The following is a 12198-nucleotide window of genomic DNA, read 5'->3' as shown; positions in this document are numbered from 1 at the left end:
CCCTAAGACCATTCTTGACAAAGCTTTGTATTTCCTGATTTAATTTTTTTATAATAAATGTAAAAGCAAAAATATTAAACAAATAATTAATTTGAGTAAGAATTGTTAAAAAATGAAAATGATGTCAGACAATTTTCTTACTGATTCTATAACCTCCCCTGCCTCTACCACCACCACCACCACCACCACCCTGGTAGCCTCTTCCTCTTCCACCTCTGGAGATGACCCGACCACCCTTCGACCAGCAGTCACGAGCAAAATGACCGGGCTTGCCACAATTGTAACACGAATCCTTATCTGCCATGTCTCTACACACACTTCTTCCAATCTCCAACTTTTAAAAACAAATTACAACAAGTTGTTTTAATATTACAATCAATTTAGCACATTTCCAATTTACCTCATTAAATAAACGTTATAACTTAAACTTAACATTCAACAAGTTTTTAATTGTACATAAAATCATAATGAGATTTAATAACACAAGCAATGTTAAAAATAATTTAAACAATTTATATATAATATACATAGACACTGATCTAAATTAGAACATAATTTGTAAATTCAATATTTGCATAGTTCCTAGATAAAATACTATTTATTTAAAAGTTTATAACAACAAATCAAAAACAGAACAATCATGAAAAATATGCCATTAAGCTCCATCCACTTTTTTGACTGTTACAAACTCTAACCCTAACTAACATGTTTTATTCATTTTTTACTGACAAATCTATTTATAAAGTTTATACAAATATATATGATATATAAAAGCAAACATATCAATGTTAAAACAAAAAATAGACAGAGTTAAGGCATATTGTTCATGATTACCCAAAAGCAGTACTCCTCATATAATAAAAATAGGTTGCTCGGATGCATTAGTTGTTTGAATTTAAAATATAAGACCATATTATAAATAAACAAACATTATCGTTGTTGTGATCCCTTTTGTGATTTGATACTATTATATTACCTAATTTAAATTTGTCTAAAAAAACAAACATTTTCCTAACTCTAACTAATAACCTTTATTACACAGCCTAACCAACCCATAATTATTAATAAATATTGTTACAAACTTAAGACTATTTATTTCACAAAATCATTCAACGTAATTTTAATTTTAATACAATTTTTATTTTTACAAAACAGCTTAAAACTGAACCTTCTTAATGTTGAACATAAATTTTGGCTAGCTTTGCTTTTCCTAAGTCCACTAAGTCTAAGTCTAAGTGATATGTCTCGTGCTTGTCTTATTAAAATATTAAATAAAAGTAATTAAAAAATAATTAGTTTCACTAATTTTCTGAATGTTTTTAGTTATTTTCAGTTACTAATCAAACGAGTGTTTTATTATATTTTTTCAGTTTTTTTATTATATGTCAAATTTCATTACTCAAATTAATTAATTAAAGCAAGCGCCTAAACTAATTTATTTAACAAATGCGAAAAAGAGGAAAGGAAACCTCATGTCATAGTCAGATGGGAAAGAAGCCAGTAACTGATTTTTACCGAAACAGAAATAAAAAAATTGAAAACAAAATGCAGAAACAAAATAACCTGAAAACTCTTGGCAGGACACGGCTGTTGTTTGGACTTAACTCAAAATAAAATTAAAACGATCGATCAAATCAAACAAACTCGCAACAACCGAGGTAGCACGAAAGGATTCCTACTACACCGGTTAAACTAATGACCAAAATATATTTTTAGTGTTTTATTCTATATGTATAAATGTTTAAACGTATAAATTATAAAACCACAAAAACCAACCATAGCTTAAAAATAGATATTTGATATTTTAATATTTATTTAAATATTTTGTTCATATATATATATTTGATATACATGATAAAATTAAATTTACATATACACTTGTTCGTACATACATGATCGAACAGCTTGTAAAGCAAACTTTCCAAAGATATGGGTCTTGAGATCCGCTCTGTAATTCGCAAGTGATGGCGAAGTAGTTAAGAGAAGGAGGTGCTGTTCCTCCACACGCACACACAAACGTGAAAACTGGCATACAAAAAATAAACACACATACACACACACTTACATACACTCACATACGTACCTACATACCTTCTAAACAAAAAAAGAACTCAAAAGTACGTAGAGAGTTTCAGAAAAAAGGGCCAGTAAAAGCAAACGCAGATTTAGCAAGTGTTAAGAGAAAGTTAAAAAAAAGTGAAAACAAGAAGACGATCGTAAACCGGTGCGTTTAGGTTCAATTAATACATCTGATAAGTACTTAGGAAATAATTTAGATTGAGACTTGCACATTAATGTGCAGATTTTTGAAATTATTCTATATTTTATAGGTAGCCAGTGCAAGAAAACAAGATATAAAGATAGATGAGAAAAGAAATCAGAAATTTCAAAGGATACCATTACATTATCCAAGAAAGTTGTACGAACACAAAAACGAATGTTTATGTGGGCCTAATCAAAAAAATCCATGGTTGTTCAACACATTGTAAGTTCAATTTTAGATTATTTCTATATTTTTTGCATCTTGCAATACATTATTTATAAAAATTCGGTATAAAAAAAGGTAAATTATATTGATGGAACAAACTTAAAAATTAGTTTGGTAACATTTTTCACAGATAGTAACTTCATGTATAGGAAGTCAGTAAGAAATGATTGTGTTAGTGTAAACTTCGGTTCATCTGACTTATTAGATATAATTAACAATTTACTCTGATTTAAATTAAGCAGGTGAACGAAAATATAAAAAATGGCACAATAATTTCAACATTAAAATGTACACGAATATCACAAGGTAGAATTTTTAATAAGGCGTGACCAAATGAACAAAACACGCATTTAAAGCTCATCGCTTCCCACCACTTAAAATTTTTCTCGTTTTAACATGTAAAACCGTTTTTACAGGTTGTAAAACGATTTGCAAAAAAGCCTCATTAACTTGATAGTGAAAAACTAATTTCATGAAATGATTAATAAATTAAACTCATAAACAAATACAACGTATCACTCATCATACATGCCTATGAAATATTTACAATGAACTACTGTTTATTGAAGAAATTTCCAAACAGTAACGCAAGTAAATAAACGGTGTGCAAAACTGAAATTTATGTACAAAAATATATTTAGTTATATTTAAGTACGTGCATTTAATTACAAAATATATAAAATCAAGATTAAAGTTTCACTGTCTTTATGTAAATTGAACTCGTCTTCGAACCGAAAGAACAAATGGCATCAAACAGTGATCACTGACGAAAACTGTTTGAAATAAGCACCCTTGATATTTTCCACAAGGTCACAAAGTTTGACCGCTGGTCCCAGTTTGGGTTCGATGGTGAATTGAACAGTAGGTAAGTCTAACAAAAGCAATGACCTTCCGTCGATTTCCTACAAAGAAAAATATTTTGGAAACGTTAACAATTGACTAATAAATAATGCATTGGCAGCGTTCTGTAAAAATGACGTCAGTGAAATAACTTATATGTAGACAAATAATGCGCATGCAAATCTTCACTCAATTCCAACTACTCCTTTTAAATATTCTTTAGTTAGACTTCTTCAAAAATAACACGGTTGTAAGGTTGTATTTAATACCGGATTATCCGTTAAAATTTCAAATATTAACACTAAAAATTTTTTCTATAAAATTCAAAGATCAACTTACATAAAAACGAACAACACCCTTGCTATTACGACTAACTCATTCTAAACTCTGATAAAGTAACTCAAATAAAAAAAACTCTCTTAACCTTTCTCATGCCAGCTCAATGTTGATGAAATACTTTGGCGATCTCAACTGCATTATACCTCCGTCTCGTTCAGCAATTTAATATAATTTTATTAAAACAATTCTTTAATTTCCAACAAAAAAAAAACTCAGAACATTTCTAAAACTAAACATCCAGCCTTCTAAACATGTCTTCAAATTTAGGCTCAGTTTTTAATTGCAGACAAATGAAGATGCCACTACTGAATACACCATCCACAACACCAAAATCTATCTTGTAATGGATGTATTTTTTATGTAGGAAAATTTTCATACAAAATGAAATAAAAAAACAAGCCTACCTGTTCTTTGAATATGCGAGCAAATTTAGAGCAATCAGTGGTTTTGATGTATTCAACAACATCCATTACATCCCATTTCTCTGGATTAGTCAACAACTTCAAAGAAGAGTCTTTTTGTTTGTTTGTACTCCTAACAATATTTTCAGAGGCGTTGGTCTTGCTGGAAGTCTTCAGGATATCATGATTGATCTGTTTAATAATTATCTGTGGCTTCGCAGTTACTTCTTTGTTATTATATTGGTTGAGAACAGATTTGTTTTGATTATTTGTACTCTTGCCATTAATACCATAAGTTGAATCTTTAATGAATGAAGTTTCGTTCTGACGAGAATGATGAAATGATGTTGCAGTAGAAGTTGATGTTGTCGTTGGTGCTGTTGTTGGTGTCACTGCTGTTGTGCATGTGGCAAGTGGAGGCGATGCCTTTGAAGGAAATTGTTTTGCAATGGTAGGAGGTGTCTGAAATTGAGTTAAAAACGTGTGCTACAATCAAGTACAAATAATAATAGTAATATAACATAAGAGCATTTGCATCATCATCGATGTTTAAAAATAAGATATAGTAATTAGTTACCTTAATACATATTTTTTTGTTGTCTGTAGACAGCGTCAGTTTCAGACCATCACTCTTGTTGTTGCCTTGTTCAACTTCCCTCGCAGTTCCCTCGATGTGGCTGGTCTTCACGTTATTTTGAACGTTTGAATCGACAGGCAGGCTAATGTTTCTGACGTCGTGGGCAGTTGAAGCAGGTGGGGTGGGCGGGATGATGTAAATTTTTTTGTGAGTCTTCTTCTCAAATGAATAACTCTTCTTGTTTCTAGTTTTCACATCATAATTTTTTACTTCATTTTTCTTCCTTTTCAACTTTCTCTCATCCAGCCAATCTCCATCATCAATGAAAGTAGACTTCTTGCTTCTTTTTCTCTGACTTCTACCAGCCCAACTAGCTGCTGACGACGACCTGCTGTCTTCATCAACACCCATCTCTCCATCAACGCTGACGTCGTCACTACGATCGCCACAGCTACTCTCTACATCCCCTCCACACACGATGTAACTTCTATCCTCTCCTATCTGTTCTTGATTAAAAATCAATTTGATCTTCCTGAGAATTTCTTTAGGCTTCTTGGTAGTCTCATCAACATCGCTTTCTTTCATCTTTATATCAGGCATGGTCTTTATATTTAAAATCAATTTCTTGATGTTCTTATCAGGAGGGCTAGTGGCGGCTGTGAGGTTTGTTGGCTTTTGTTCTTCTTTACAACTGGAATTTAAATTGCTTAATGAAGCATTGCATTCGGTTGCAGTATCTTCTGAAGCGATAGTATAAAGGCTTTTATTTTGAGTAGCTGTATTGCCGTTGTAACCATCATCTAAACACTCTTCCTTATTTACAACCCTACCGGACGGAACATCGACGTCATAACTTCCTGCTCCTGGGACAAAATGTGTCATCTTTCTCCTGGTTCCGTGTTTCTTTCTCAATGTGAGACCCACCTTTCTGTGTTTCATCTTTATTGGTTTGACTTCCTTCGTTCCTGCATCTGAATTGTCCTGACTCATCGCGGACCCTTCAATGTTTGAGTGGCCCCCACGGGGACGACCAATTTTTCTTTTCTTCTCGCCAAAATGATGGTCTGCAAGATCAACCACACTTATCATAAGTCAATTAAACACCAAACAGTTTTCTTATAAATAAAAATAATTAAATAAATGCATAATAAACTTTAGACTAAAAATAATTTTAAAATATTTGAATTTACAATGTTTGGATCTTGCAAGTTTAAGACAGTTTTCAGGACATGTAAGTGGGTAGAGATGAGTAGAAATTAGATTGGGGCAACACAGCAGACGCCTACAAACGTCTCGACAGTAGGAATCAATCTGAAATTTTTTGGAAGACTTTAAGGATGCAATGTGTGATAATTTGATTTGTAAATTAATGAAGGACAGAGAAGAATCTCTATCTCACCTGATTACTGCGCATGCAAATATCAACAGTGGCACTGTAGTTCTTCATTTTATACCTGAGGAAAAAAGAATACTTAAAATTTAAGACTAATGATCAAAATGCCTAAACAGAATGTTTGAAAGAATTAAAAAAAAAGTTGAACAACTAAATGACAATATGACAGACCTGGTTCTCAGCACTTGGTGATGCATGTTCGACTTTGCGGGTCCTTCCAATTGCAATTCGCGCAGGACACGACTCGATTTATAAGCACAGCCAATCAGCTTTGTGAGAACTGTGATCATGACGTTGATCTGTCGACGTTTAAACGTCACATTAATATATTCAATTTAATTTATTCACCAACTTCATTTCAAAGTTAAAGGTTTGCTGTCGATTGAAATACCAAAAAAAGAAAAAAATACTGACTACTGGTCCTGGTCCGACAGATTTTGGAAGGACATTCAGGCGGCTTTTATGAAGGTATGGTCCACTGTAACATGTGGTGTTGAAGTAAATCTTTGAACACCAACTACTGCAGTCTAATCACAAATTTAAAAAGATTAAATTATGAATCAACACTCCAAACACAAATTATGGATTAAATTATTCACTCTTAAGCAAACAAAAAATTAAAAACTGCATTCAATTTAAATAAATTTTAATTCTAAATAGTCGATAAAGAAAAAGTGAAAAATCAAACTTTTCGTTTCTGCAGAAACATTGCTGTAAATGAAGAAAGTTAGCATTTTAAAAACTGCATTGGCCCAATAAAAACATATTAATGATGAGTAATATAAAGATCATGTTATAGATCACAATAAACTTGAAGACATTTTTCAAAATCATTTGAAAAAATATATAAGATGAATATCTCATTTAAAAAAACATTTAAGAAAAATAAGAAATTTTTAAAAGAGTAAATTACCAACCCACATCAAAAATAATTAAGCACAACTATGGAAACACAGAAAATTGAGTGACAGAAATTCAAAAACACCACAGGACAACAACACAAAAATATACAACAAAACAAAAAAGAAAGAAAAACGACTTACTGGTAACCTTCCAATTCGTTCTTGAAAGAACTTTCCGAGTTGACATCCTTGCTGGGTAGCGTCTTCCTTGTGGGAGCCTTCAGTGGGTAGTTGTTGCTCTCACACCAACCTATTGGGAATATCTCATGCGAGTCCCAGGGTAAGATCTGTGAAATATTTGCGTTAACATTACTAATTCTTTGCACTTGACAGGCTAATTCTTATTGATTGTCAGATGCAGTGGGTTAGGGTTAATTGATGTACAGTGGTTCTTCGATATTTGACCTTAATGCGTTTCTGATGTTTGGATCTATAACAAACTGACAAGTCAGCCATATTCCAAACCATTATTTTCTGACATTCATACTACGTTTGCTTCTTAACTATATATATTCATGTAAGTCCTCAGTGTTATGAAATATGATGATTTAATGTACAATTTGTGGCACATGTTGTATACAATACATATGAAGTAAGCAGCATTAAACATGCAGGTGTCATGTGAAGTTGTCTTATGCTATCATGCACCAATTCATCTTGTTCCCTTGCTTGTACATTGACAAAATTTTGAATATCGAACTACATTCCAGACAAGTCGCATTCTGAATTGCAGGTACACCGCAAAGAAGTCTTACACCAAAGTACCACTGTACACATTCGGCAATCAAACTGAAAGTTCATATGCGAGACAAACCCTGGCAACGGAGGGAGTGTGATCCAGCTTGATGGAGAGCAGGTGACATTTGACCTTATCAATGGTAGCTGCACAGAGCTGGTTGTTTTTGTTTGGGTTGACCACTTCCAACTTCATGCCTTCTTCAAATCTCAAATCCTCTTCCACTGGCTGCAAATTCATCATCAGAAAATCAAATATTTTAATGAATTATTTGCAAATAATTTTTCAGAAATTTGTTATTAAATACATTGCGTAGATGATTAAAGTTTATTTATTATTCCCTTCACAAATAAAAAATAAATTCTTAAATAAGAGACAAAATAACTGAATGAAGAGCTTACTTGGAAGAAACAATCAGGAGATGCAGGTGTGCCTGCAATTTGTTGCAAGTAGTCATCCCAATCAAACTCTCCACTTTTTGGCTGGTAACCTGGTTGTAAGAAATTTGTCAGTCAGCATCATTTTAATACGACAAATATCTCAGTGTGTCTGCTACCATAAAAATCAGTGCAATCATTATCCACGCCATGATTGCAGCACAAAAGAAATAATAACTATACTGATTCAAGTAGCCAGTAAACAGAAAACGACTGACCAGGGATAGGTTGCAGCTTGAATCCATTCTCCTTGCACCAATTCATTGGAAAGATGTTGGTAGATGCAAAGTGGCAACATTTAACTTTTGGCAAGCTGGATTTTGAACACTTGGTTGAAGTATTGACTGACAATGGTGGTGACAATGAAGCCGATGATGACAAATGATTTGTTGGAGGAGCATCATTTGATGACGAAGATGCCACGTTTTCCTGAGATTCTGCAGCATCTGCCTTCTTCGATGAAAATGATGACGACGACGAAGAAGATGACAAAGACGACCCAGAATCTATTTGTGACTGCTGTGTCAAAGCAGCTTGATCCTCAGAAATTTCCATCTTAACATCATGAAGGACATCAGAACGGGCGTCAGTTGTAGCAGATACCTCAAACACATCAGACTGAATGATGAAATAGTTTTTATTGACAACTTGAGCCACGTGAGCCACATGGAAGGTCGAGCTTTCCTCATCAAGCATCTCCAACCTCCAGCCTTCCTCGAACCCATGCTCCTCTATTGCATCCTGGTCCTGTTACAAATATTTCATTATCATATCCAAGTATAAAAATAATTTACTATAAAACGTGAACAAATTCTAAAACAGTTCAAGAATTAATTCATTTCAAAATTTTAGCGTCATTATTAATATCATTTTGATTCTTTTCCATTAATTTTTACTACCTTGAAAAAGAGGAGAATTTAATAAAAGTTGTCAAAATTAGTGATAAAAATATGAATGTTCAGTAAGAGAATAATTCGAAAGAAAACAAGGCAAGCAAAAATCCGGCTTCAAAGAAACATTGGATTAATTGTTAATGGAGATTGAAAAAAATAGGATTGTTAAACAACTGTCTTTGAGAAAGAAACAGCAAACAACAATTCATTTGAATTTATGCATAATGGTGACGTTTTTAGTATAGAATTAGAATGAGACAAACGAATAAAATTAGGACCTTGAAAACATCCAATGGCGAGCACTTGTTGAGAGCCACTTTGTAACATTCCTCCTGCTCATGCAACCAGTTGGTGGTTGGGTACTTGTCAATCAAATCTAAGGAGGCGAACGAGTTTCATTTTATTGTTAAGTCAATGATAGTCGAAGCGACACAAAATATGTCAATTGTGCATATAGATACACATACGCTTACCAACTATATGTTTAATTATAAAGCAATGACAACAATTCCAATATCTTAATATGATGATAATTCTTTGAAAATAATCATCACCTTCAGATATCAAAATCATTAAAAAACGCGGTTGTTAATAAAAGTAAATTAAAATAATAAACATAATCTAATTAAACTTATTAACTAAAGCATATGCCAAAACAAAATTAAGAAAATAATTTAACATTTAGGTGGGGCGAACATTCGACCATTGTTGCCGTCATCACTCCTGCACCAGCCAATCGGATGTAATCGAAGATCAGTGTAAAACAACCAAAAGTCATTATCGTGATCGTGGTCGCAGCTGTAGTGCAGAAGCAGGCGACCCCCGAGGTTCTGAACCACCTGAACAAACCAGATGCTGAGAGGCTCCAACTGGTGCTGAACTTCAAAGTACATTCCTATCTCAATCTGGTCAAATGGCAGGTAGCCTGTTTTCTGTAAGAAAATATATTAAGTAAATATAATAAAAGATTGAAGCAAATTAAATTTTAAACAAACATGATGATACATTTATAAAAAAAATTTAACGTTTACATTGAATGAAAAAATTTTTCTAACCTGTTCAAGCATTTGCAGAGAAGGAGTTTGAGATTCATTAACAAGTTTTTCTAACAATGGCTGATAATCTTTAGGTATTTTGTCTATCAAATCTGACAGCGGTCACAAATGATTTATAAATACTTGAAACTAAACCAATAACAAGAAAGCAAACACTAAACATTTAGTATCGTTAAAAAGAAGACAAATATTAAAATAATAACAAATTTTTATTATTAACAATACATAATGGTAATTTTTTTTCATTGCATCAACCAAAAAAACTATCAACAACACACCCACGGTGTGTATGAATATGCACGGATCCATGCATCATGCACGTTTCATGTGACAGGAGAGGGTCCCTCCCTAACTCTCTAAATATATATTTATATATCTCTCTAACAACCAAGTCAGGTCACTGCAAGATAGAACCAAGCACCTGCCCAACCATTACACTATTTGTCACCTCTTGCATTGATAAGAAATCTTTGAAATTTCTCAATGGCAGAGACAGACATTACAATAATTTTGAAATGTTGGTTGAGCAGAAAAAAGAAAAGCCGTTAATAAAATGATTAAATATGTATAAAAAACATGAGCAAACTGACCAGCAGGCGGTGCAAGTACATTTCCAGTGTTACGACACCAACCAGTTTGTTTGACGTCGCACGTTGACATGTCACACCAGAAGTTAAAAGATGAGTCATCATCATTGCAACAAGCTGGTTTCAGCATTAGCAGCTGTCCACACGACATCACAATTATAGAAACCCAAAAGGTTCCAGCAGGGTTTTTGTTTGCTACTTCTACAACCATACCTTTCTTCAAGCCATTTTGCAAGCTGCATTCAACCTGTTGAATAATGCGTGCAATGAACCATGTATGTGTGTGTGTATGTGCATGTGCGTTTATGTACGAACGTGAAGAAGTGCAAGCACCAATTCCCGAAATAAAAAAATATATATACTAAAATGAAAAATTAACTTCAAATGCTAAAATTATTTAGAGTAAAAAATAAAAACAGTTGTGCCTAAATGAAAAGTTAGCACATAGAAGAAGACAAAAGGGTGTAGTAAATCAAGTTTGATTTTTTCAGCTTACTGAAGTAAATGAAATATCTCCTCTCAAAATTTTTTCCATTCCTATTCCAAAGTATCTTAGCAATCTAACACGAGTTAACAATAATAACGATGGAAGCATTAACTCAATGTGGAGCACACAGGTGTACGTCATTTATAGGTCAACTAAACTATTGGAGAAAGTGTGATTCCATAGTAAATAGAATGTTTTAATGTGCTTCATAGTTTTAAATTTTTTTTTTTAATTAGTGGAGACAATGTTGAACATATAGAAAAAGTTGTAAAAACTCACAAATGTCGTTATTTTTTTAAAAAAAGCAGTGTTATTGTGAGATCTGATTGCATAACATTTATTTTAGAAATAAATTATTGAATGCATAAAAATCTAATGACATTAATTTAACCAATTAGAAGGAAAAATTGAAATTACATGTTTGAATAAAGCAGATGGAGCAGCAATTGCCTGGCAAGATTCCAAATAATCGTCCCATACAAATTTTGTGTCATCTGCATCAAAGCTTTTTTCTAAAAATAAATGACTTAATTTTAATTTATCTGTGAAAAAATTTTAATGACACAAAATATATTATTTTAAAACCTGGAGAAAAAGTAGGACTAATGGGACCATCCCTTCCAAAATTAAAGTCAATGTCATAACAGTCTTCGACTTTAGGGCGTGTTGGTTTTTGAGGAGTTAATACAACAGGTAGGCTCTTTTTCTTAATTTTTGCTGATGGTTCTACAACTTGCTGCTGTTTACTTTCGTTCTCCATAGTAACAACTGAATCATTGAAATTAGTTTCTTTTACAGTGGCAATATCAAGTGAATCATTCAAAATTTCTATTGGCTGCTTCTCTGAATTTAAAATTGGAGGTGATTGACTACTCTTTGGTGAACAGTTAGCATGAGTTACTTCAATGGTCCCATGATTTGGAGTCCTAGAAGCTACAACTGAACTAAATTCCTGTTTAACTGTGCTGGATTCATCACAACTGGTGCTTTCCACTTTGCAAACATCAGTAACCGGAGTGGGAGATTCAACTGTCAGTGATAATTTATTTTTGGAAACTAAATT

At 32.9% G+C, this 12198-nt stretch overlaps 1 protein-coding gene across 1 annotated transcript; it reads right to left on the bottom strand.

Annotated features, from left to right (window-relative positions):
• Positions 1-3237: 3237 nt before the first annotated feature.
• HELRODRAFT_66618 (hypothetical protein) lies at positions 3238-11630 on the bottom strand (the record flags this gene model as incomplete). The annotated part of the gene is made up of 18 exons (XM_009024195.1): positions 3238-3390; positions 4072-4227; positions 4901-5219; positions 5643-5709; positions 5836-5956; positions 6045-6099; positions 6210-6337; positions 6453-6555; positions 7082-7227; positions 7755-7904; positions 8078-8150; positions 8325-8415; positions 8695-8860; positions 9285-9382; positions 9686-9938; positions 10062-10153; positions 10652-10895; positions 11553-11630. Coding segments are annotated over 18 exons (2493 nt in total), but the record flags the coding sequence as incomplete, so codon positions are not given.
• Between the last annotated feature and the right edge of the window lie 568 nt (positions 11631-12198).

This window comes from Helobdella robusta (genome assembly GCF_000326865.2).
Source record: "Helobdella robusta unplaced genomic scaffold HELROscaffold_4, whole genome shotgun sequence".
NCBI lineage: Eukaryota > Metazoa > Annelida > Clitellata > Rhynchobdellida > Glossiphoniidae > Helobdella > Helobdella robusta.
The sequence above is the reverse complement of the archived record's forward strand: the minus strand, read 5'-3'. Positions and strand labels throughout refer to the sequence as shown.